Genomic DNA, 27,302 nt, shown 5'->3' on the forward strand with positions numbered 1-27,302 from the left:
TATATCTCCAAGTGTTGCAATAGGAACTGGAGAGAATATTTCACTTTTTAAACACAAAACTTACATAAACATTAAGATTAGCCTACTCGTATGTTGAACTGTGATATTGCGGTTTGTATGGTTATTGTTGATATGTTTTGCATAGCCTAATAATGCCTGCACTGCTTTGATTTCAGATTTACCACATTGATAAAGACATACTTTAACCAATACTTTAATTTTGGCATCATATTTTAACGGATGCCTATCTCTGTTTCATTTTTCTGCAGTCAAACAGGATGGACTATATAAAGCATGTGAGGGCACAAGGTAAGAGATATGCTCCAACATAGAGAGGAAAGTGCATCATCTAACACCATGTGCTGAGCTCAAGTTAATGCATAGCTTCCGTTCCAGAATGCTAAGCAAATTGTTCACCACTCAGTAAAGGGCCAAAACTGGAGCTGAGAAGAACTTTTACTAAAGATTTGGAAAATCCTGCTGCCTCTGCACAGAACCGACCCAGGAACAGAGTACAAAAGGAACACAAAGACAAAAGAATTCAGACCAAAGTTGATGTTGCCTGATGTGTGAAACATAATTTTTTTTTAAATAGTAAACAAATTGATTAAAATGACTTATGAGTGATATGACAAATTCAAGGTACATTTGAGGTCATAAGTGAAAATCTGTAAAATGCTATTTAATGGGCACCTATACACTCTTAAAGACAAATAAACGGTGCTGAATGGCACTGGAAGTGGTTCTTGGCTCGTGGTCATAGAGTAACTATTTTGAGTGGTGCCATATAGCACAAATGATATGGTTCTTCAGATATGTGGTTCTTCATTGGTGCTTCATAGGTGCTATATGGCACTGGAGGTGGTTCCTCTATGATTGCGAGCCAGGAGCCAATTTTGGTGCTATTTAGCACCGTTTGTTTTTGGAGTGTATGGTCCGATTCACGATTTCACATTTCCTTTGGTGTGTAAGTGTGTATTAGTACATGTTAACGATATGCTAATGGTACAAACCCAAAGTAATTGATGACGCGAGTTATCGTCTCCAACGTAAATCTCTTTCCTTCGACTACAACAAACACATGGATCGAGGCAACAGTTTACTTTTTGGGATTGGTGATGTAGTAAAGACCGACCCCCGCTTCGGACTCACCCTGTAAGTTAACTTCTGTTAGCATTGCATTGTGACCCAAATCTTTTTAACATAGTAAGGAGCGTAACATTTCCGGCTGACGTCAGAGGTATTCAAGCTTTTCAAATCGATTAATTTTCTACAAAATCCGTGCATTTCAGGAAGAGAGTGAAATCTGGAGCTACAAAAATGTACAGTATGTGGAAAATAATGAACCATAAACCACGCAAACACGTATTTTACCAAATACACAAAATAACATTGTTTTTAAGAAATGAAATAGGTGCTCTTTAAGAAAAAAATAAATAGGGGGCATAAAAATTGCAGTTGGCATTTTTATTTATTAATTATAATATTTTATTATTTTTATTTATCTTGTCTGAACCACAATACAGAAAATAACTGAATTTATAAAAAATTTGCAGAAGTTTACATAACCTTTATGGTTAATGCTGTATGATACTGAATGATCAGCAACTTTATTCTGTTTTCGCGTCTTGTAATCATTGTTAACGAGTCTCTTGTTTGATCCAAGCCATTAAATTGTCAATTTTCTTCAGAAAAATCTTCCAGGTACTGCACAATTATTGCTTTCCATCATCTTTTGTATATTTGACCCCTTTTCAACAATGACATGATGTTGAAATCCATCTGTTTACACAGAGTACAATTGAGACAAAACTATTAAAAAAAGATATAAACCTTCAATAAAGGTGGCAGCACAATACATTACGAGTCAGGGGTATGTAAACTTTTGAACAAGATGATTGGTATCAATTGTTAATATAATATGTTTTATATATGATATAATATAAGTTTTCAGTTGAAATAGAAACTGAAAGTTAATAAGGTTAAATTGGAAATTTATTTCCAATAGAAACTGAAAGTTATTGTAATGACTTATTTAAAAATACGAATTCCAATAGGCTATGTGTAATCATATTATACAGTATGTGTATTGTTTGAGTAAAACGTACACGTGGCTACATTACATCTACTGCATTGTTGTTTATTTATGTATTTATTTATTTTAATTTAATATGCCTACTGGGTCGCATGGTAACGTTATCTTAATGAAAAAGCTCGCCACGGATGTTTGTTTGTGACGCAATTAACTGCATGTAAAATAACTCGTTATGACGTCACACCGCGTAACCGCTACCGTGGCTGTGCGTGGTTTTCAGAAGTCTATGAATTATTAATATCACCGCTGAACGCGGATCGAGTTTAACCCACATCAGCCACAACAAACGCAGACACGGTAGGTGCGAACTTCAAAGTTTACAGATAACCAGATCAATGCCTTCTGTATGTGATCGAGTGTAGGACAATTGCATAGGTCTAAAAGAAGTCCATAAATTATCGCGATACTCAACCGGCTGGCATACTGCAAAATGCCTATAGTGGATAGTTTGGACCTTATAAGCTAAGGCTATGCATTTGATAGCAATGAGCTTATTTCAAATATATAAACAATAGTTACACATTATTTATTTTACATGCACGTTATATTTCTAAATAAAGTGCATTAATATGCTCAAAAAGTGTAATATATATATTATATTTTTTAAATAATAAAGCATAAATCATAAGATTTATATTAAAAGTGTTTGGTTAACACTTTTTTTACTTCCTGTAAGCACATAAACATTATCAGGATGGGTGACATCAGTCAATCAAAGAAGTCGGACAGCAGGAATCAGGTCAGTTCTGCTCAATCCCACTTATGGAAAACTCAATTTTTGACTTGATCTTATTTAAACATTGATTTATTAATACTTTGATATAAATACTGCACCTTTGTTTAAGCCTATGTACGTGACATGTTTATGTGCGTGTGTCAGGTGAGCAGAGTATCTTGCCCACAGGTTTCTCCACTTTGTGCACCACATTACTCTCAAACAAGCTCAAATGGCACAGATCAACACACATCCTATCGTATGATGAGCCACTACCTGCGTGCCAACATCTTCCCCGGTGTGTCACACCACACAAACAATAGCTTAACACTTTAAAGGTGCAGTGTGTATTTTTTAAGAAGGATCTCTTGACAGAAATGCAAAATAATAACCAAAACTATATTATCAGGTGTGTATAAAGACCTTTTATAATGAACCGTTATTTGTTTATTACCTTAGAACGAGACCTTTTTATCTACATATACTGAGGGTCCCCTTACATGGAAGTCACCATTTTGTGCCACCATTTTTTTACAGAAGCCCTTAACGGACAAACTTTTTTTACTAAGTTGTCTCCGACGATGACATGTTTGTCTGGTGGCAGCTACCGTAGCTTCTTTATGTGTTTCAAAAGCGAGGGGTAAGCAGTGGACTAAGCCGTTGGTTGCAATTCGCAACCTCACCACTAGATGCTGCTAAAGTTTACACACTGCACCTTTAAAAATGTTTAATTGTTTAGGTAAAATATGGACAAACCCAACCGCTGGTTTAAATGCACCTGGAAAATGCCAGTATTTGACTCAACCATAAGTTGAAACAAGCATTAAAACCCTATGATTGTGTTTGTCCATATTTACCCAACACTCTTAGAACCAATGTGTTAAAAAATGACACCCATCTATGTGTTATCATTGAAACAACACAACTTGTGTTATATTTTAACACAAAATCAACACAAAATGACACATGATGTGTTAAAATTACACATATTGTGTTAAAAGCTTAACGCACAAAGATGTGTAAAAAATTAACACATCCTTTCTAAGAGTGAACCATGGGTTGAAACCATAGATATGAGGGCTAAATGTCTCGCATTTGGCGGCCATCTTACCACGGGGCGCTCGCTCACTCGTAGCATTGTGTTTAATGGAGCATGTACTTTTAAATGACCATAATTTGCTAAATTTTCAAACGGTTTGGTTTGTTATAAACGTCAGAGATGTACCTATGACACTGCATACTTAAAGAATAATTTTCATGATCATGTAAAAGCTTTCGGAATTATAGCCACGTTAATAACGTTTGTAAGAAACCAAACCGTTTGAAAATCGGTAGAAAACTGAGCAAGTTTAGGGGATCACACACCGGCCGCGCAGCTCAGCGCCGTTCAAAAAAAAAAAAAAAAAAAATCGAACAAATTGCTTTCTATGAGTATACGCACACCAGCGCCGCCAGGTGGCACCTGTCCACGCCGCCCAGCTTTGACTCAAGAAGTTGCTCAAATCCGTCGCGCCACACAGCGCCACTAACATAGTTTAACATTAAATAACATCATATTTGTCCCAAATCATTAACGATTAACATTGGCTGCTAACGTATATTTTGCATTTTAAAATAGACGCTATCTGACGAAGCTCGTGCTATTTAATGTGCACTTTCGGTTTACGATACCTCCGAGTTGTCCTAGACGCGGTGTGCGACCCCCTTTATGGTCATTTAAAAGTACCTGCACCATTAAACAACATGCTACGAGTGAGCGAGCTGTCTGAGGTAAGATGGCTGCCAGGTGATGACGTTAGAGACACATCTAGCCTTTATTATACATATCTATGATTGAAACAACCCAAAAAAGCATAACTGTCCCTTTAAACATTTGGTGTCACTTCCACAGGGCCTGCAGTGGAGTGGTCCTCTCTGGTTAAGGACTCGTATGTCCATCATCCTTTACCAGCCTTCATTCAAGATCCAGAGCACTGGCACGGTCACAAAACCGATGACTTGGGTAGGCATCAAGATTACTGTAAATGATATTTAAAACTGACCTGTTTTAGGGCATTGGTCACAACTGCCAAGGCAATCACATATGTAAACTAACCAGTGCACTGGTGGCAGCTTTTGTACAGACATCAGCTATTTACAATTTCTTTAAAAAAAGTGAAATGGACCGAGCAGAACTTTCTCGACAAAAGACTACATAAGCTGCTGAAGGAAGTGGAGGTCAAGGGTGTGTCCAAATAAGCCTGACATTTGGAGCGCATTCGAAAACCGCAGCAAATAAACAATCGCACCTTCAGAAGTGTTATCTTTTCACCCGCAGAGAGACACGCTCCGCATTTACGTATTAGTACACACACATGTGAGGATCAATATTCACACGTGCACCTCCTACTCATCACAAGTGCTACATTTTTTTTCATCTGCAATATCTCACTTGCAGATGCAGTCATTGTAATTTGCATTGGCAGACGAAAAGCGATTTACAATGCATTACACTACATACATTTTTTTTATTACTATGTGTGTTCCCTTGGTTCCAACCCACGACTTTTGCACTATGTGTGTCGTCTGGGTTCGAACCCATGCGCTTTTGCACTGCTAATGCAATACTCTACCACCGAGCTATACGGGAGAACATTGTAATGAGACCTTTTTGTTGCAAGAATGACTGGGGTGAAAACCAGCAACTGTTTAATACAAGTAAAAGCAATATAATTTACATTTCAATGTACAGTAAGGGTTAATTTTTCTAGTTTACCAGTGGCTTTATTTTACAAGCACACCCCAGCCCCTAAAGTTTCCTTATGGAGGATTTTACCCTAATGTCCAAATTATAGCCATATTTTAGTGATAATAATAGAATAATATTAGATATTATTGAACTTTTATCAAATGGTTTAACTATGAGCAATACAATAAACTAGATGCACTTTCGGACCAATGTTTGTGTGGCTTTTACCCGCTTAATGTTTTTTGTATATAAAAATAGATCGTATTTGTCAGATAGAGACATTTTGGCTGTGTGTTGTGGGGAATTTTTCTGCGATTGATGCCTTTTGCTGTAAGATGTGGTATTGACATAACGTAAATTTGACAGTCTCATTTTACGCGGTTTGATCTTGAAAACCACTGAAACTTTTTTTTCCCTCTCCGGTTCTTTTAATCTGAGTTTCCTGAAATCCGGTGCAAAATCACAATTACAGGCAGAATTACGCACTCAAACTAGCAAAAAACATAAAATGTCAAACTTTTATAGAGGGTTGTACTTTTTAAATCCATACATTTTGATTTTTTTTTTTTTTGTAATTTAGGCATTCATTTTTTCTTATTTTTCGAGCGATTACCTACAAATTTGTGCTTTCTCTTTTTGTAAATACCACACTGCTATCGATTTCGGGGAAAAATTTCACTCTCGCCACAGCTAAGTTTTTGAACCGCAGGTTGTTTATACTGATGTTACTGTGGTTTTGTAACTCAGAATCCAGGGCTGTTTTACGTGTTTGTGGCACATAGCAAGAACACACATGACCAGACTTAGTTTACATGTTTTAAAAACATGTTTAAAACATCATCGTGTGTTGTGCTTCGGGGTGAATTTTGTGGTTTTGTACCTTACAAAAGGTCACTGCTCCATTGCATCATATTTTCCTGTATTTATTGTCTTTCAGCAAATGAAGCACCTGCATAATGTACAGTCCAGAACCTTTTAAAATCTTCAGGCTGTGTATTATAATACAATGCATTGGGTTATGGTTTAAACTAATAAATCGATTTTTACATTTACTCATGGTTAAACCTTAAAGAGCAATAAATCAAGTTAAGTGTAGTCAAAAATATGTGACCCAAGACCACAAAACCTGTCTTAAGGGTAAATATTTTGAAACTGAAATTTATCTGAAAGCTGAATAAAAAGCTTTCCATTGATGTATGATTTGTAAGGATAGGACAATATTTGGTCGAGATACAACTATTTGAAAATCTGGATGCAAAAAATCTAAATATTGAGAAAATTGCACATATTACTAATAAGATATATATAAATATATTTATTTATTTATATGTGAGATATAGTTACAGTATTAAATATACATGGAACATGATCTTTACTTAATATCCTAATGATATTTTATAATTTTGACCCATACAATGTATTGTTGGCTATTGCTACAAATATAACAGTGCTACTTATGACTGGTTTTGTGCTTTAGGATCACATATTAATGTTTCATGTTTTTTCTGTAGATTGTAATATTTCAAGGTTTTATTTCAGTTATTGTTATTTTTTAGCTGTCCATTATTACACTGAATTAAATCTTGTTTTTTTCTTCTTCTCACCCCTTTTCGAATAGGCAAAGGACATTGACTATAGTTATAAAAAAAATCTTTGGTGTTAATTATTATTATTTTATGTTTTGTGTGATTAGTATACTTGATTTCATTTTCTTGTTTAATGTTCTTTTTTCCCATAAATTCGAAATAAACTCTATTCTATTACATTGAATTAGGTTTGATATTGGTTTGATTTGCAGGGATGAGGTATATTTTTGATTTTGGGGGATTTGATTGTGGCAATATGTAAAAGTTGTCTTGCATTAATGTTTATCATTTCAATCCTATATTTTTAGTTTAAGTCATCAAGTTTTATATTTATATTTTAATGCAAAACTAAAATCTTTTCAAGCACCCCCTAACAACCCCCCCCCAAAAGCCCTGAAGCTGTTAACTCTTAAAAATGGTAACTCTAAAAATCTCAGTCTCATTTTCTATGCAAAGCTCTCTGCTTACTCATTTATAGAAAACCAGATTTATGATGATAATGAAGACACAGATAATATCACATACCACAAAGCTAGAGCATGATGCGTGTAAATCACTGTAGCTAATAAAGCATTTATAAAAGAAAATGAGGAAATTTTAGAAATTTTGTTTTACAAAACCTTTTTTTTTTATTCAGACCTTACAAAACTTTGATTTATTAATTTAATTTTGTAAAGAAATCGTCCTACACTCTTAAAAATAAAGGTGCTTAAAAGGTTCTTCACAGCGTTGTCATAAAAGAATATTTTGCTTCCTCAAAAAAACATTTCTTTTATAGTTTTTTATAATTTAAAGAAACATTTTTCACTTTGTAAAACAAAAAGGTTGTTGAGATGTTAAAGATTCCCTATTGAACCAATCAGCCAAAAAAGTTTTTTCTATGGCATCATGAAGCCCCATTAATATCCCGACTGTGCTGTCAGTAAGAAAATAATTTAAACTCCATGTTGGTTTAAAAGCCAAAAGTTATCCACTAAGTTATGCACTTACAGTTTAGTTGTAAGTTAAGGTGTATTTCTGCACCTTTTTTGTATGTTGTGATAATAAACAGCATCACAGCATAGCAAGGTTCATATTGCTCATATTATTTATATATTGTGTTGACATAACAATCTCAAATATTTTATTTTCAAAAAATTTCAAAAAAAAAATTCTATCATAATCTCTCATCCTCATGTCATTCTAAATCTGTATAAAATATTTTTTTCTAATGAACACAAAAAAGATATTTTGATAAATGAGCATGAGCACACATGGTATTTGTTTTTCCTACTACAGAAGTCAATAGTTACAATCAGCTGTGCAGGTGCTTACCATCATTTCTCAAAATATCTTCATTTGTATTCACCACAAAAAAATTTATTCATACAGATTTAAAACAACATGAAGATGAGAAAACGAATACAGAATTTTAATTTTTGGTTGAACTATCCCTTTAACAAAGCAGAAGCTGTACATATTAGTTTATAAAAGGTGTATGAGCTCCGTTCCTATAAATCTCCAGTGCATACCATTATTAGACTTTTACTCTTGGTTTATTTTGAGCATTGCTGGTCAACATAAGAATTTTTGCATGTTGCAGATTCCACCCACGCACATAAACACACACACACACACACACTCACTCACAACACCTACCTAGACCCCTCAAACACCTTTCTTTGCGGTCTTACGACCCGAGGCTGTTTTCTTGTTTTGCACGGGTGTAAATCCCTCCCTCTTCCCTTACGAAGACTACTGACCTTTAGCAAAGAGCCTGGTTACATCGACCTATCTCACACATTATGCTCGTTTTATTTTAGTACTTTTTAACGCTTTGCATTTGCACTTATGTACAATACTCACTACCACACCATAATAATGCTTATCACACATTACAAAACAAACACGTAGGTTGTGCATGTTGTTATATTTCCCTTTTGTTCGTGATCGCAAATATGTAATTGTTAAACACCAGTTTATTTTGCATACAGAGCTGCAAGCTACGCACATTGACTTTCCTCTCAGTTGTCACCGGGACAGTACCTTTTAAAAAGGTCCTAGTATGTTCCATTTAGGTACAGATATAGGTACCAATATAGACCGTTTTGAAAAGGTACTGCCCCTGTGAACTTTTATACCTTATTTTCTGAAAGTGTAAACATTGTAGCTCTGTGATGCTTTATTTAAAAGGATAGTTCACCCAAAAATGAATATCCAGTTATCATTGATTCACCTTCATGTTGTTCTGAACCGGCATGAGCTTCTTTATTCTGATGAACACAAGAAAAGATACCCATTGACTTCCATAGTATTTGTTTTTCCTCTACTATGGAAGTCAATGGGTACTGTCAACTGTGTGTTTACCATCATTTATCAAAATATCTTCTCTTGTGTTCATCAAAATAAAGAAACTCATACAGGTTTAGTAAATGACAGCAGATATCCCTTTGAGTATCCTGATACAGGGGCATTGGCTAAAGCACTGTCAATACTTTGAACGGCAATGGCAGACATAAGGAGTGTTGGGAAAACCTGTTTCGGTGATGTGCAGAAGTTTAAGCAAAACATTGATTTGTTTAAAGTCTTTGCGTTCGTTTCTTGTTCTTGCCGTTCACTAATATTACACAAATTGGGGCAAGGGCTTCTCACGAACCGATTATGCGTTGCGAGAGTTCTGAGTAAGAGTGGTATTTCGCCTAAGATATGCATGACTAAGATGTTTCATATAAATTATTTTGCTTCTCGTTTAGCTCCAGTAGGCTTACAACCTATGTGCATGTAGAGTTGCTTGCATGCAGGCATGGTGTTTGTTTGTATGCATGTTTGTGTGTGTGTGTGTAGTCTGTGGGTATCATGTTTGTATGAAACAGGATGTGGTCCTTTCGTATACCTTTGTGCTATGAACACAACTCGCGCGCCGTGAAGAGCCCAGCGAGAGGCCCAACAGGCTAATATTACTCTCATTTGGGTCGTGTAAGACCCAAAACCAAGTTGAGATGCCAACATGGACAAGTTATGTGACTTTATCTAAAAAAAAACATTTTATGTAAAAAAATACACATTTGCATGCACAAGGATAAATATAGTTCCTGTTGATTTATTTTTGTGCGATGGTGCAAGCACGAAAGCGTCGAAGAGACCCGATGAGAATATTATTGGGCTTATGGTGATTGGTAATTTTATAACATGAAATCGTTTTGAAACATTGCACTGTAAATAAAAGATTTGTTGGTTCAACTTAAAAAAGTGAGTTATATAGTTGCCTTCAAATTTTGAGTTAATTCCAATTTAGAGTGTGGGTTACAATTTGACGTCCATTGTACAATAATAAGTAAAACAAATTTTCACCTCTGTCCTTCAGTTTATGCGAGAAAAACCCCGCTGACCTTTTAACTAAGCACTTTGCACAGCAGACGCTGTGGTTACTCAATCGGGCACACAGGCGCATTCACACATCGAGCAGAGGTAAAGGAGTGCATTTGTCAAAAAAAGCAAGACTGCGACAAAGTGAGAGTGAAAGGTCGAACAAGTAGAGCGATGCAGACAAGATGCTCATGACAGATAGAGGAGGGGCAGATCGAGAGAAAGAGAGAGAGAGAGAGAGAGAGAAAGAGAGAGAGAGAGGTGAAAGGAAGAGGGGAAATTATAAGGGTCAGGTAGAAAGTCAGACAACTGCATCCATGGTGCCTGCGCAGACAGCTGTTTGACAGACAGCTGAAGGGTAAGTCTTGCATTTCCAATTTTGCTATTTTACCTGTGCAAGTGTGCCAATTTGATCGAATTTGCATAAGAATAGTGACAAAAAGCGTCAAAAATGTAGATGGATAAAAATACGAATGTCAAATTAAGGAAAAAGTATTTTCCTCTTTTTGGTTATCGACATGTAAGGGAAACAAGTACGTAGTTATTCTGATGAACTGTTCGTGGTTACATCTGTGGTTTGGGCATTTAAGCATGCATCCATTTATAACCAGAGATCGGTCGAATGAAATGAATCGTGTTAATTTGTTTGCAAATGACATTTGATTTGGCATTGTCCTATCTAATGCAATGACACATTGTTCGAAGGCTGAATTTCGACTGCACTGCTGCAAAGTGCAAACTGTACAGAGCATTAAACGCTACGCGCTCCTGACACTAACCAAACCGTTATGTGAAACCGAGAATGAAAGCAGATGTTAGAAGTGATCCGATTTAGGATCAGTTTGTCATTCAAACAAAACAAAAAAAAACTAGTGTCAAAATGACTCAGTGTTCATTTACGAGGAGCTTCCAGAAAAACGCACCGTCAATAGTTACCATTTTGGACACCGTTTTTGCGAAACCTTTTGGGTAGGGCTGAGGGCTTTTTGTTTTGTTTGTCTGTGGGTGTTTTTTGTACCGGTGGAAATTGCCTATGTTGAGATTGACCACCCACTCACTATGAGGGGCGCAGTGCTGGTAAAAAACGGCAGACTCAGCGAAAGAATCAAAGGTGGCTTGCGTCATACACACAGATCTAAAGCGCGAACGAATTTTGCAGTGGAATACAATATGTGGCTACACGGTTTACTGTTATCTTTGGGCAACATCCTGTCGGGTTAAAAGCCAACAGCATTGCCATTTAAAAATGAAAGCTGAAGTAGTATTTGAGCAATAGTAAATTCAATTTATAATGATAATATCACATGCTTGCAATAATCGATTATGGTTAAAAAAAGTTACAAATTAAAAAAAATACTGTAATTCCTCCCCATTTTATTTGTGCAATATACATGATACCGCAGTCGTTTCTGGCTCATTTAAAGTCCCAAAACATGATTCAAAAAGAGATTATTTAAAGTCTGTCTGGCTTTCTCCAAAAAGTTTAATGTAACTACACTTAGATGTGAATCCCAGGAGCAATTCATTTTTTGATGTGCATTTCTGTGTATGTGTCACACTTTCAGCCACAGGTAAAAACCAGTAACATCTGTGGTCGTGTTTTCACTCAGCCGTATCTCCATAGCGACTGTTTGTGACCTCATAACAAAGTTTCTGGAAGAGTCGCCCAAATTAAACATTTACACTTGTTATCAACAGATGACGTAGGGTAACATCATCCGATTACTATTAACCATCACAGATATTGATCTTAGACATCACCCAACCACAGTTTCGTGAAGGGCGTGTATTGACGTATCAGCCTAATAATCGCAACCTCACATCATTACATTTAATTCACAACAGTGTGTTCATTTCATTCCCGCAATACTCACATTGGATAATTATAATAAATTATTTTAAGCCGTCTTTAAGAAACGGTAAATTGTCAGCTAGTTAGACAAAGCTATGTAAAATACATATTTTATTGAAGACTTAAAATATATTTTTAATCCATTTTGGGGCCCCATTTACTTTCATTGTAACTCTTACTTGATTTATTCTTAAAAATAAATATGCTTCAAAAGTTTTTTCAAAAATATTCTTAAAAATAAATATGCTTCAAAAGTTTTTTCAAAAATTTCTTTTTACCTTTTATAAAAAAGGGTTTTCTATTGATTCGTGACGCCCCATTATTTTTAATAGTGTAGCCTATGTTTGTGTTATATGTTTCAGATCTAAGTAGTGATGAAGGATTTCTGGTATACCGCTGTCCTTATTTTCATCATGTTTCATGAAAGCACCCAGTCAAGTCAAAGACAAACTGGTAAGTTTGACATGCATCTGTGTTACAAATATTGAAAAAGATAAAACAAATGTCGACTTATGTATCTACTCTTGTGGTCTTACTATAAAAAGGAGGTCTGATCTGTGTAAACGACTACCTGAAAAACATTTCCTGTGTGTGGGGGAACTCGACGGATTTCTCCGCTCAGCGATGTGAACTTCGGGGGATCAGAGATAAGAATTTGCCAGTCAGCAGGTAAATAAATATCAAGAGACAGAATCAAAACATTGATAAAGTCTTCCAGATTTGACAACGTCGAGTTGATTTTGTGTGTGTGTTTTAGTTGTGAGCTGGTGCCACTGAACAGTCATTCATATTCTGAAAGAGGTTGTGTTTTAACCTTTACCATGGTGAGCAAAATTACTTACATATGACTTTCATTTTGTTGTAGTTTATTGTAAATTTAACTTCAATTTATTAGCAATTGTCATCTTACATTTCTCTCTTTCTCTCACACAAGCCGAACTTTATCTTTCTTGATGAAATCATCTTGAGTGTGACTTGTAATGGATCTCTCATCACTACAATGATGTATAAACCTTCTCATAATAGTAAGTGGCTTTTGCATTAGTAACGCAATTTGGTTTCGGCTCAATCATTCAAAAAAATATTTGAATCATGAATCATAATTTTACACACTCATCTCTGATACTAACATTCTCATACAGTTACACTGAAAGTGACAGAAGTGTTAATGCTACAACTTACCCTAGGTGGGGTTAACTGTTACTGATGAGCTGTTATAACACTTGTTGTGAGAAATTCAGTTTGAACATAAATAATTCAATAATATTAGTCATAACATCCGAATGCTTAAAACTTTTGTGGGAACCGTTTACATAAAAAACATTTAAGTAAACCAACTCAAAATTTTTAAGTAAATAATATTTATACATTCCAATTAATCCAAACTTACATTTTTATATTTCATTGTATTTAAAGGGATAGTTCACCCAAAAATGAAAATAATGTCATTAATGACTCTTGTAAGACCTCCGTTCATCTTTAAAAAACAGTTTAAGATGTTTTAGATTTAGTCCGAGAGCTTGTTGACCCTTCATTAAAAATCTATGTATGGTATACTGTCCATGTCTAGAAAGGTAATAAAAACATCATCAAAGTAGTCCATGTGACATCAGTGGGTCAGTTAGAATGTGTTGAAGCATCGAAAATACATTTTGGTCCAAAAATAAAAAAAAACACGACTTTATTCAGCATTGTCTTCTCTTCCGCATCTGTTGTGAAGTGCATGCGCGAGACTAAAGTCACGTGACTGCAGTGACATGGATGACGTGTTATCTGGTGCGCCACAGCTCTTTTTAAAAAAAAATTGTGCCCCTGAGCTTTATTTATAGTCTGAGGGAGACACACGCTGCAAGTTTGAAAAAAAAACGCAAACGTGTCTAAGGATAACACGTTATCCGCATCACTTTAGTCTCGCGCATGCGCTTCATAATAGATGCGAAAGAGAAGACAATGCTGAATAAAGTTGTAATTTTTGGACGAAATGTATTTTTGATGTTTGGCACAGAAGTCAACATAAAAAAAAAGGCCAGATTTTTGATGCAGGCACTAACAGCAAGGGCATTACGACGACATCAAACCCCATATATGGTAAAGATGACGTCAGCTGATACAGCTAGAGGATCAGTCACGTGGGTTTAATGTTCACTACATCAGAATTTATTTGGCAAAGCATTACCATTATTCGCATTTACTTTTTTTCCGCATAAATCAAAAGACATCTCAAGCGAGTGCAACAACTTTTTTGGAATTAAAGAGGACATTTCACAACTTTTTTTAAGATGACAAAAATTTAAGTTTTAGCTCAAAATATCATATAGATAATTTATTATAGCATGTTAAATTTGACACTTTGTAGGTGTGTGTGTCCTTTAAAATGCAAATGAGTTGATCTCTGCAATAAATGGCAGTGCCGTGGTTGGATAGTGCAGATTAAGGAGCAATATTATCCCCTTCTGACATCACAAGGGGAGCCAAATTTCAATTATCTATATTTCACATGCTTGCAGAGAATGGTTTACCGAAACTAAGTTACTGAGTTGATCTTTTTCACATTTTCGAGGTTTCATATAAGTACTGGAGACCCAATGATATTACTTAAAATTTGAAATTCTCACAATTTGGCGTTTCCAACACTAATTTCTTATGAGATACTTCAAAATGCTCATAAAATCATGGTGATGGAAACCCAGCTAGTGAGAGAGAAAGGCCAAAAGCACAGATTGCTTGGCCCTGTGTAACTATGTAAAGTAGTTGTGTTACAATTAACCCCACGTTAGTTTGGTTATTTGATCATTTTTGGTCTGTGAAATCCAGCCTCAAGATTAGAAGTAGTATCTAAATTTGATTTCAATCTTTGACATGATCTTACTCAATATTTAAGATATCAAGGTTATATTTTCACAGAATGCTCTTTACATTATGTAGGATGATTTTATGTAGAAAACAGCAAATCACAAAAAATTACTTTAACTAGGTTTTCACAGAATTTTCCTAATTGATTCATTTAATTTATTAATTCATTTGCTTGATTCATTTTCCCACCAGTCACATGTGTGACCAAATTTTTGTTGGTATTTTTTCACCTATAAAGTGCAGAGGTCCATATTTTACCCAACAAGGGGTAAAAACAACCCAGCATTTGAAGAGTGCACATAACCAGAGCTGATTAATTTAATAAAGCATGTACAGTACAGTCACATGTATTTATAATTATTACAATGGCAGATCCAATCAGGATTTACAGTCACGATTCCTTCATAATCCAATCCGGCCTACTGCTTTTCAGTGGCGGCTTGTGACTGCTCATCCGAGGGGCGCTAATTCAAAATATGTGTTGTTGTGTCATGTGAACCATGTGCATCACGTGTTTTGTCAAAATGAGTGCCTGCTGCACACGCCTCTTTTATGATAAAAGAGACACTCACGTTCACAAAATACATGCAAGACACATTCTTAACAGTAAACTTTGATTACGCATCAGATTATGCGAGTATCTGGCAAACGCGAGCGTCTCTTTTATCATAAACCCTTCAGACGCATCTGCAGCAGGCACTTATTTTGACAAGACACGTGATGCACACACGATCTCTCAATGCACAGAACACACATATTTTGAAAATAGGAACCACACACGTGACGGGCTACATACATGTTGTGACGAACTTCGCATCGAGCGCCCTCGAATAAAGAAGTCACTGGCTGCCGCCGCTGCTGCTTTTATTTTATTTTGTCTTTTTGGTTATTTCTTATTTGTTTTAATATTGACAGTTAAGACTCATCCACCGGATAAGCCCACTGTGAGTGGGGTCAACATAACCTGGAGTAACGGTGTAAACTTCCCTAAGAGCTTAAAAGAATATGAATTCGAGGTGCAGTGGAAATCAGAAGACGTAGGATGGGAGGTCAGCATGCCTTTGTGTTTATTAAACATTTTATTTAATTTCAATAATTTCACAAACTTCAATACAGTCTCTTGAATAATGAAACACAATTGACCAGCTCAGACTGCTGTTCTGTATTTCTGAATGCATACTGCTTGACATATCTGTATGCTTTACGTATGTGCTTGTGTGTTATAGATGGCGACAACTAGGCACGTCTCCCATGGACCTGACATTCAGTTGGATCCTAACCGCCTGACTATAGGAGAAAAATACCAGGCTAGGGTGCGTGTGAAGCCGGTTGAACCTATAAATAACGGTTACCTCGGTGGGCAATGGAGCGACTGGAGTCCTGCTGTGTCCTGGAGGTCTGAGGTTGGGATGTTCGAAACTACAACAAATGCACCACCAGTTGGAGTCTCCGGTCTGTCCTGTTATTTTTACATGCAAAATCATTAGGATATTAAGTAAAGATCATGTTTCATTAAGATATTTTGTAAATTTCCTACCGTAAATATATAAAAAATGTATTTATCATTAAAGATGCCCAAATGTACAAAGGTCCATAGCAACACATATTATTAAATGCGATTTTCTCAACATTTTGATTTTTTACACCCTCAGATTTTCAAATAGTTGTATCTCGGCCAAATATCCTATCATAGTCCTATCATAACAAACCATACATCAATGTATTCAGTTTTAAGATGATGTATAAATGTATAAAACTTATTACTGGTTTTGTGGTTCAGGGTCACATATAATAATAGTCTGTAAGTTGAATAAATTATAATAAAAATTGTACTCCTTTTTTTTCCAGTCCTGCCTGGCGATATCCGGACAGTTTTGATCATTGGTTTTCATATACTGGTTTTAATCATTGTCATTTCTTTGTTCACCTACAAGGTGAATAAAAGCAGAGGGTGAGTATTAGAAAATTAAACTCAACTGTCAAGGTGATATTTGAAATATAATGTGAAAACTGTTTTACTGTTTTTTTTTTACATAAAATCATCCTACATAATGTAAAAGAACATTCTGTAAAAGTATACCCTTGATATATTTAATATTGACTCAAGATCATGTCAAAGATTTAAACTTTGATGCTCCTTATCTCATTATCAGATTATGAGACTTTAACCTGGATATCAATGGCAAGGGTCACATATTTAAAAGTCACATACAGTATAAGTCAAATGTATATTTGACATAAACAATTATATTCATATTTGATCAATTTATGAGTGATTGTTTTGTCGTAGGTTAAAACCAAAACAACAACACATTCCAGATCCTTCCAAATATTTTAAACCTCTCCACACTGTCCATGGAGGAAATTTCCGGGTGAGTATTTCTTGGAAATTAGAAATGCACCGATATTACATTTTTTTCATACACTCTAAAAACGTTGGGGTTATTTTTAACCCATAATATGTAAATCAGGGGTCTCCAACGTGGTGCCCGCCCGCACATAGTCTGTGAGGTGCCCGCCAAAGCACATTCTATTAATAGTCTCAATTGTAATATTTATTTATTACATATGTATTATATTAGCTTGACTTGGTTTAAGTATGATAACTTTAGTAAATTAAAATAAAATCAACAAGTAAAACAAAAAAGTTGAGTAAAGTAGGGCTTCACATTGTTTTATTCATTGTGGTTGCCCTTGCTCACAAAAAGGTTGAAGACCCCCGATGTAAATATTGGATAGGAGAACACATGCTATGTAAAAAATGACCCAATATTGGGTTCTTGTTGTTATACAACCATTGGTTATAATGACCCAGCAGTTGGGTTAAAACAACCCAGCATTGGGTCAAAGTTAACCCAGCAGTGTGTTCTGTCCAATATTTACCCAACATGGCTTAAAAATAACCCAAGTGTATCGATAGTCGATCATTCACAGTGATATCTGCCGATACTGATAGTTTGTGGGGCTATATTAACTTGCATTAACTAAATTCTGAAGATTACATTTTCTGAATGTTATTCATTCACATAAAGACCATTAATATTGAACATTAAAGTAGTGACGTTTTTATTTACATTTTCTATATGCATTAGATTTGATTGAGATTATATATATAAAGAGTTTGGTTCCAAAATGCGATAAACACCATTTAAAAAAAAGAGTTACCACCAAAATCAGTATTACATCAGGTCAGTATCAAAAAGTAAATTCTTAATTTTACACAAAATCAGATATCTGGCGTGTTATTCTGTTATCTTTTCTTAGTTTTTCGCAAAACGCGATAAACGCCACTCCTCTTTTTCAGCAGAATGCAATAAATCCGCTCCACAAATTACAGCGCACCATTCCACGCATTGTAAACAACACACTGAATCCTAGTTTTCCTCATCTACTTTGTACTTCGTGATCAACAAACAAACAAAAACAAAATAATACGGTTGATGGCATAGATAAACCTTTGGTGATTTTCTGTGGCGGGGAAGAAACGTAAGCCACTCTGCCACTCGGGCGATGGAAAAAATCTCACAGAGCAGCATGAAGTTCCTGTCATGCTAACACATTGACCCCAGGGGATCTTAAACTTAAACTTTCCATTATTTTACGTGAAGTCAAAGTTAATCGAGCAGGACCATACATTACACCTATATTATTAGCATATCCCATCGGTCACCATATTTTAAATCACTAAATAACGGTAAATTTATATAAATGTAAAAATGCAGAAAGTTTTGTGTGAAGGTTTGGTGTAGGGGTGGGTAAGATAAAGGCGGATATAAGGGGCTCCATATTAAAAGTATTACACCTAAGTCCTCATAATCATAGCTGCACCAATATGTGTGCGTGTGTTTTTCATCAGTACAACATGAAATTTCTCTTGAAGTCTGTTGGGTTTTCAGTAACGCATTGACACAAACCGATACGTTCTTCTTCCCATACAAAATATATGCATCATTTTAGCCGCACAAACTACAGATGAGAACCAGCATTCTTGTAAACGATGAGTCATTTGTCCCCTAACCCTCAAACCATCAACCAAGCCTGTTGACTGTTTCTAAACCTACTCAAACCATGATCTGTCCAGTAGTTCGTGAGCTTTTTACTAATCTAAAGCACTTTTCATTTTATTTTTTGTATTTGTGGTGATCATTTCAAAAACAAATGTCCTACAACTAATAAATATCCTCATACCTCTCCACAGAAATGGCTGGGCTGTCAGAACTCCATCGGGCCGTTTCTTAATCCGCAATCATGTGATGAAATCTCACCTGTCGAGGTCTCTGATATTTTGGAGGTGCCTTTTATGGATCCCGCTGCTCAAATGTCTACCAACGGACTCCTTCACTCCGGTCAGGTGGATTCTGGAGTTGACAACAGTGGAACCAGCCACGCGTCATCATCCATTTTCTCCAACATGGGCTACTTCTACAGCAAATCTCGTTCGGGATCCTTCCATCTAGAAACCTGTCCTGTCTATTTCACATACCACCCCGAGAAAGACCCGAACTCGGCTTTCTCATCCCCTGGCTCTTCGTATGATCGTTTACAAAGCCCGTGCTTCCAGTCGGATGATCCTATGAGCCCAGACTCTGGGTTTGACATGCCGGAGCAATGTGAAGACGACAAAGATGATACAGAAATCATTGATAGAGATGGGAACGCTCTGGTTACCTTCATAATGTCCTTATCTCAGGGTTCCCTCGGTTCTGTTCGCACCACAGAGAGTTTTCATCCGATTCCCGTCATCGTACCGTGGCCTGAACCTGTGGTCTCGCCCATCTACAATCCCACATGTGAGCCTGCAGACGGCGGCGCTGTCAGACCTTCCTCTCTGATCGAGCCCTGCGCAAGTGGCTATCTGACCCTGAAAGAGATGCAGAAATACAGCAACAAGTCCATCTAAGTGCAGGTCTATTGCATTCGCATGAATATTCAAAGATTATGCATTAATTGCTTTTAGCACTGAACTGTATTGCATTGGGAGAATTCAGAGGCGATACATTACAACATCCGGTGGTGAGTTAGTTGTAACGGCTGCTTTGGTTACAACAGCTTTGAACTGTCATATCCTACAAGCATTATAAGCTACATTTAAAGTAATTGTTACCCTTTTGTTCAACATGTTATTGGTGATACCATGGCAAACTTAAATAATACCTTGCAGGAAAATGCCACTAAGATCATATACTGCAAAGTGGCCACAAATATTTGGCTGTAATTAGAGACGCTATCACTTAAATCTATGTCATATAGCATTTTTATTTTGCATTAATTGACAAGTGTTTAAAAATCTTTAAAAAACTGTGACATAGCTAAAAGGTTAGATCTGAAACTTTTATTTTGAAAACAGAATTTGCATCATCATCAACAATGATTCATTTAACTGAAGTTCAAAGGGTTTGGTTAATATTTGGCTGCTATTTTTTACTTTTTATTATTACTAAATGCTCTCAACATGGTATAAATGCTGCTTTATAAATATGAAGAGCTCAGATGCAAAACCCTTTAAGTGCGTCTGACATGTTTGTTTTTTTTGTAAATGGCCATTTTTATCAGGCTCATGTTTAGGTTCTTTAATTTTACTTTAAAGGCATGAAAATGTTATTGGTCAGTAATTAAAATGCCTTATTTTCACAAATATCACGTTCATTGGTAGCCTACTGAACAAATTTGATCGTCTTTCGTTGCAAAACCCTCTAAGTGCATGCATAACTTTCCAGTCACTCTTTCAAATAAACTCCGGTAACTGTGACATATGCGCATTGGCATCCATCCAATTCTTTTTTCGTGCACTTAAAGGACTTTGCTGAAAAATCAGTGTGGTGTTTTGAATTTTTGAATGGCCGAGATTAAGCAGATTTGAAGCGAAAGTATTTGATAAACGTGTAAGAGCATTCAGTCAATATCAACATCTAATTTTGGACATAGGTGGCGTTTAACCGCTTCTGCATCTGAGCTCATCGTATGTATATAAAAGTTTTGAGGTTCATCTTTGCCTTCAAACAGGAAATCCATTTATAGAGCCTATGAACTGGCATTAGTGTAGTATGACAAAACAAAAACAAAACATATATCCAGGCATTATCAACACTTGTGCATACTTCTTCCATATTAAAATATATGTGTGTTATGTATGTATGTGTTTCCTAACACAAATTTCTATGGATTGAAGAAGCATTATTTGCAGTTATGGATTGTACCTCTCTACACAGCTTTCAAAGAATGCTTAATATTTATTAACAATTTGTTAATAAGTATGAAATGTTCTCCGTAAGCTTCAGCAATGTGTATTATCTCTACTGGTTACATAAGCCTATATAATACTGCTGGATTATATGTATTCTTGTTTATATGTGCACTTATTTTATACAATATTATGGTTATAGTAATGTTTTGTTTTACTTTTTATTAAACCATACTTTTTGTAACTACTCTTTCTTGTCATTGCAAAATAATCAAACTTAGAAAACATAAGCGGCATGTGTTGTTTTAAACAGAGGCTTTTAGAGGTTGCCAACTGTGGTCTGACATTTATAAGTGGCAGCGTGTTTCCTTTCACTGTTTTGTACTACTGCTTGTGTAATCAGACAAAAATCAGTCTTATCTCCGCTGCGTGGCCTCAATATTAAACTCAGTGAACTTCAATGGAGCAACATCCTTTAAATCAAAGAGAAATCAGGGGGGTCATGCACCAATGTTTTTTAAGGGGGCACAGTGTGCACACTTTATCTGTAATCATAATTATTAATCTCCATTACTATTAAATATTGATATTAACAATTAAATGTGTCTGGAAAGAAACACGTGATTAAAACAGCAAAAATCTCAGTCTGAAGTGCAGAACTGGTTATATTTTGCCTATTTAAAAAAGTAACAGATGCTTCATTGATTTTGAGATTTGCAACTTGTATGCAAAATCCACTTTGCTTAAAAATCCGAGAAGGCACGTGCCCACCTCAGTTTAAATGGGCATGACGCCGCTGAGGGAAATCATATACAAACAAACATTTGCAACACATGTAACATGTATGTAAAAGTCAAATCCTGCCACCTCTCAGTCTGGTCGGACGTGGATGTACTGTTCTTAATCCACCAGGAGGCAATATTGAGCTCATAAAGCTACATTGACCAAGCGTTTTACTACAGTAGATCTTCACTATGAACCAACACAAAACACTTTTCATTTATATACTATTTATATACATCCATTAAGATGGTCATGGCAGTGGACAAGAAAAAAAGAAGTTCACCAGAAAAGGAAACTCACTCACCATTATGCCATTTATACCTTCTTCATACTAAAAAGGATTAGTCCATTTTCTTAATTTTTTTCTTATTTCTTAAAAATAAGATAATTTACTCGCCACCATGTCATCCAAGGTGTTGACGTCTTTGTTTGTTCAGTCGAGAAGAAATTATGTTTTTTGAGGAAAACATTCCAGGATTTTTCTCATTTTGATGGGCCCCAACACTTAACAGTTTTGATGCAGTTGAAAATTGCAGTTTCAAGGGACTCTAAACGACCTCATACGAGGCATAAGGGTCTTATCTAGCAAAACGATTGTCATTTTTGCCAAGAAAATAAAAAATGTGCGCTTTTGGGCCACAACTTCTCATCTTCCTCCGGTCGTGTGACGCACCAGCACGACCTCGCAGAATATGGCATTACATCAAGAGGTCACGGTGATGTATGCGAAACTATGCCCCAGTGTTTACAAGTGTGGAGAAAGAGGACCGTTCTGACGTTAAAGTCCATTAAAATGAGAAAAATCCTGAAATGTTTTCCTCAAAAAACATAATTTCTTCTTAACTGAACAAAGAAAGACATCAACATTTTGGATGACAACGTGGTGAGTAAATTATCTGGATTTTTTTTAAGAAAATGGCACAGTTTGGTCCGAGTCCACCTTTTTCGAGTACGAGTCAAGACCAAGTACTTAAACATCAAGTCCGAGTCCAAAAGGGTCCGAGTTGGACTCATGTCCGAGTTCATAAAGGCCGAGTCCAAGTCGAGTCCGCCCGATTCCAGAAAGTAATTAAATTGAAAAAAGATACAAAATTTTAATTCTAAATTGTTACTTTCTATCAATACTTTAACTTTTCAACCCATTAAACCAATGACAATATAAAAATGTAATAAAAATACCTCTATTGCATCTTGTCATTGCCATTGAACATTTTTATTTTATGTCAACTAGTTTCCTATCAAAAATGATTTCAAAGAAAAGAATGGGATAAAGAGGTATCTTCTTTTTAACAGATGTCTTTAGGGATGCACCGATTGGATTTTTTTGGGCCGATACCGATTCCGATTTAAACAGACAACTTCTGGCCGATACCGATATTAAACACTTGTATACAATACTATACAGTTGGTCTATTAGCTAATTTATTTTTGCATCAAATTATTTTTACTGAACATGGATTGGATCTAATTAACATTCAACTGACCAACATAATAAGAGAGGCACAAATTAAGCTAAAACAAATATAATAAGACAGCATGACAACCTTCAAAGGTGTTTTTTGCTATTCAGGATTTACTTTATTAACAACATTAACAAATTTTTTTACATATAATGGATTTCTTGATGCAGTTAATTAATAAACAATCGCTATCGGCCTTTCTCGTGCTATTGCCTATATGCCGATGGTTTTAAATTCATCAAAAATCGGCCGATAAATATCGGTGGCCGATACATCGGTGCATCACTCTTGCAAATAAATTCTCTATGATTTTCGTAAGCAAAACAAATTATTGCTGACTTTGAGGACATCGTATGATGCGTATAATGCGAATGGCTGCTGCCTGCCAGTGTGTTGCAGAAAAATAACAGGAGGGGAGACAGCGAGACATTAATTAATTTCTCATCTCAAGTTTATGCTGGTTTTATTGTTACACATGACGCGGACTCGACTGTACTCGGGATATTTTCCGAGTCCAAATTCACCCGAGTGCGTGACAAGTCCGAGTTCATTCAAAATTGGACTCGAGTCCGGACTCAAGTCCGAGTCCAAGTTAGAGTACCCCAATTCTAGAAAATGGACTAACCTTTAATTGTCAGGATCCATAATAAACTTTATTTATATGCTATTGATGAAACCCATTAAACCAATGTAAAAAGACTTATCTGTAAGCCATTTGGACGCATGTTATGATGCTTTAAATTTTGGCACAATCACTATCCACGTTTATTTCATTAAAAGTTTTAATTTCTCTTTTTTAGTTACATGATTGAGATACATATTGTTTTGAAAAGACATCCGGGAGAATTTAGTGTGAAGCGGTTCCTTTAATTTCTTAAACAAACATTAAAGCATTTCTAAGAGCACTGGCTAAACCCCAAACTAAAAGTTTCCCACAGATGCTGATCCTAAGGGATGATAATGCTGCGTGTTTAAAACAGCCTCACAGGAGAATGTTGGTCAACATTACTGAACAGAAAATGAATGAACAGATGGAGAGGATGTAGCACGTGTTGAACAAAATCAGCCTTGTCAGTCAAAGGTTGGTAATGGTAATGACAGAGCTTAATTTTCTTTCCATATGGAGACAATGAGATGATTGCTATTACATAAGTAACAGGAATTCAACCGATGACCCAGACATACTAATGCAAAACAGATGAGTGTGTTATAGTTTATGTGCACATAAAGCACAATGTACTCTTGCTTTTGTAACACTAGTTTTATTAAGAGTTCATGTGCGCTATAGACGATGCAGCTTTTATGGCCCAAACTTAACCTCCTGTAGACATCCGCAATGAAACAATAACAAGAGAGTCTCTCTAGAGTAAATGATTTCTGAATCAAGCAAAATAAACATCCAGTAAATTGCCTAAGTTCAAATCATAGCTAAAGCATATCAACCTTTTCACTGAGCTAACGTTACTGTGTAAAATTTATGTATACAATGTACTAACAATACATTACAATAACAACACAATGCAATAACTACAAATCGTCTGCCAAACCTCTTTTCATACAGCGGTAATCCATGCTCACTGTCTCCCATCGTCTTGTAAAACAGATATATTTTTATTTTCGACAAGGTATTTGTTCCAGAGGTGAGTTTAGCAACTAGCCAGACCGATAAACAAACAGAGACCGGAAGTTAACTTCAATCCAGGCGCATAACCGTGAGAATGCGCGTGCGTCAGATGAAACAGTCTCCACCTTTTTCTCAAAACGCAGAAGTGATGTGACGTATTTTTCTTCCTGTGCGAGACTTCAGGTTCAATATCCAGCCGGTAGAAAACAGTGTAGTGGGAGCACGCATAAAACATGATTTAAACAGTTAATATTTACTACACCTGCCATGTATGAACCAGTGTGAGGATGAAATGAAGAAATGGCGTGATATATGAAGATATATTCAATTATTTCGTGTTGTTGATCGGAGGTGACGGGTCTTCAATGCGCAAATATAAAAGCACAGAGACATACCAATATCTTTACAATGGGAAAGTCAGTCGAGTGTTTGTACATGAAATTTACAGAGACTTTTGGTGTTTTTAAGTTTTCATGGGCTGGTTTAAAATGTCACAACTGTCCCTCTAGTCTGAGGTTTTTTAAACTGCAATTTTTAATGAACTTATTTATAGCGACACGTCAAGCTTCACGCAATCCGACAGCAGCAGTATCATTCAAAACATTGTAAGTTATTTGAACAAACCATTATAAGCATATTAAACTACTCTATGTATTGAGTATTGTTTTCGTTTTATACAAATATTATTACATCTTACGCACTAGGTGGAGACATGAGCATATGAAATTAATTGCTTACTTTTTAAAGTATTTGCTTTTTCGCTATAAATGTGTCGTTTTTAAAACTTAAATGGTTTAATGCAACCGGTTTCCTTAAATGGTTTGAGTTGAGTTAACTTTTAGGTTTTAAAGGCAGAGAGCTTTCCAAAACCACACATCCTCCATAACACATAATATGGGAACTTTTTCATAAAGAAAATCATCTTACCCTAAGATTGATAGCTAATGGACAGGTAACTGATTTAACACATGGAAAAAACTACAGCGGCAACAGTCCTAAAGTAGTCTTTCGCGGGAACCCTGCAAAACAAATGCATGATCCTACACCTTCCCCAGAGATATATGTATATATATATATATATATATATATATATATATATATATATATATATATATATATATATATATATATATATATATATATATATATATATTAGTGCTGCACAATTAATCGCATCGCAATCGCGATGTCCGCCTGTGCGATTATATGACAGCAAAATGTTGCAATTATATTAAATAAATAAATGTGTGGACTTGTTAACACAAACTTTCTGATAACAGTTTGATGATTTTCCTTGCTGTTTAAAAAAAGAAAGAAAACCGAACAAAAAAGGCAGTGCACGTGTGGCATACACATGTGTGGTGTGCGTCGTTACTTATACCAGAGCGAAGATGGATGCAGAGGAGGTTGACAGTGATCTGGTAGCTAAAAAAACCTCCATGTCTGTTGAATGGCGGTATTTTGGATTTAGGATTACTGACACTGAGCAGTTGCTACATCACGTGGCAATACGAAAACATTTCTAGTTTTACAAATACACAATTTGGCTAAACTGTGTGTGGATTTTCCTTAAAACCCATCAAGTTGACTCATGATACCATTTAGTATAATCGCAATCGCACATCGCAATATTAGCATCAATAACCGCAATGGGAAAAATTACCCAAATCGTGCAGCCCTAATATATATATATATATATATATATATATATATATATATATATATATATATATATATATATATATATATATATACAATGGTCCCTCACGTGATGCACATGGTTCACATGACGCAACAAACACATATTTTGAAAACGCAAGCACCACACATGAAACTCTGAACACTTATTTTGAATTTGCGCCCATCGGATGAGCAGTCACGAGCCGCCACTGGTCTGCAGGTGTTTTGGACAGATTTACTGTGTATGACCTTATGCCTGTCTTGTTGGATGTATGTTTTGGATTGTCCTCCTAATAAAACCTGCATTTGGATCTTAAACCTTTCAAGCCTCGGGGCAGTCTGAACAAACACAGACACACACACAAACACACACACACACACACATATATATATATATATA

At 35.8% G+C, this 27,302-nt stretch overlaps 2 protein-coding genes across 6 annotated transcripts; both read left to right on the forward strand.

Moving 5' to 3' along the window:
* The first annotated feature begins 785 nt into the window (after positions 1–785).
* LOC129436477 (ciliary microtubule inner protein 4) lies at positions 786–5,106 on the forward strand. 5 transcript variants are annotated; one of them, XM_073857563.1, is made up of 5 exons: positions 786–1,873; positions 2,772–2,834; positions 2,976–3,108; positions 4,702–4,812; positions 4,966–5,106. In XM_073857563.1, the coding sequence occupies exons 2-5, from the start codon at positions 2,790–2,792 to the stop codon at positions 5,046–5,048; spliced, it is 372 nt and encodes a 123-aa protein (XP_073713664.1). In that variant the 5' UTR covers positions 786–1,873; positions 2,772–2,789; the 3' UTR covers positions 5,049–5,106. The 5 variants fall into 5 exon arrangements, with proteins under 5 accessions (XP_073713664.1, XP_055050619.2, XP_055050618.2 ...); XM_055194644.2 differs by lacking the exon at positions 786–1,873 and adding an exon at positions 1,889–2,396 and having other exon boundaries at positions 3,000–3,108; XM_055194643.2 differs by lacking the exon at positions 786–1,873 and adding an exon at positions 1,890–2,392 and having other exon boundaries at positions 3,000–3,108.
* A 5,445-nt stretch (positions 5,107–10,551) lies between these two features.
* Positions 10,552–21,599, forward strand: il2rb (interleukin 2 receptor, beta). Its single transcript, XM_055194631.2, has 10 exons — positions 10,552–10,827; positions 12,684–12,774; positions 12,867–12,990; positions 13,079–13,145; positions 13,256–13,346; positions 16,090–16,223; positions 16,401–16,626; positions 17,023–17,125; positions 17,465–17,546; positions 19,373–21,599. Exons 2-10 carry the CDS (start codon positions 12,696–12,698, stop codon positions 20,072–20,074), a joined length of 1,608 nt encoding a protein of 535 aa, XP_055050606.2. The 5' UTR covers positions 10,552–10,827; positions 12,684–12,695; the 3' UTR covers positions 20,075–21,599.
* Positions 21,600–27,302: the final 5,703 nt, after the last annotated feature.

The sequence above is a fragment of the Misgurnus anguillicaudatus genome, chromosome 19, assembly GCF_027580225.2.
Source record: "Misgurnus anguillicaudatus chromosome 19, ASM2758022v2, whole genome shotgun sequence".
NCBI lineage: Eukaryota > Metazoa > Chordata > Actinopteri > Cypriniformes > Cobitidae > Misgurnus > Misgurnus anguillicaudatus.

Coding starts and splice junctions, on each gene's coding strand:
- il2rb (XM_055194631.2), top strand. CDS start 12,696: ATGAAGGATTTCTGGTATACCGCTGTCCTTATTTTCATCATGTTTCAT. Junction 16,224..16,400: donor CAGAAGACGTAGGATGGGAG/GTCAGCATGCCT, acceptor TGTGTGTTATAG/ATGGCGACAACTAGGCACGT. Junction 17,547..19,372: donor TCCATGGAGGAAATTTCCGG/GTGAGTATTTCT, acceptor ACCTCTCCACAG/AAATGGCTGGGCTGTCAGAA.
- LOC129436477 (XM_073857563.1), top strand. CDS start 2,790: ATGGGTGACATCAGTCAATCAAAGAAGTCGGACAGCAGGAATCAG. Junction 2,835..2,975: donor AGTCGGACAGCAGGAATCAG/GTCAGTTCTGCT, acceptor TGCGTGTGTCAG/GTGAGCAGAGTATCTTGCCC. Junction 3,109..4,701: donor GCGTGCCAACATCTTCCCCG/GTGTGTCACACC, acceptor TCACTTCCACAG/GGCCTGCAGTGGAGTGGTCC.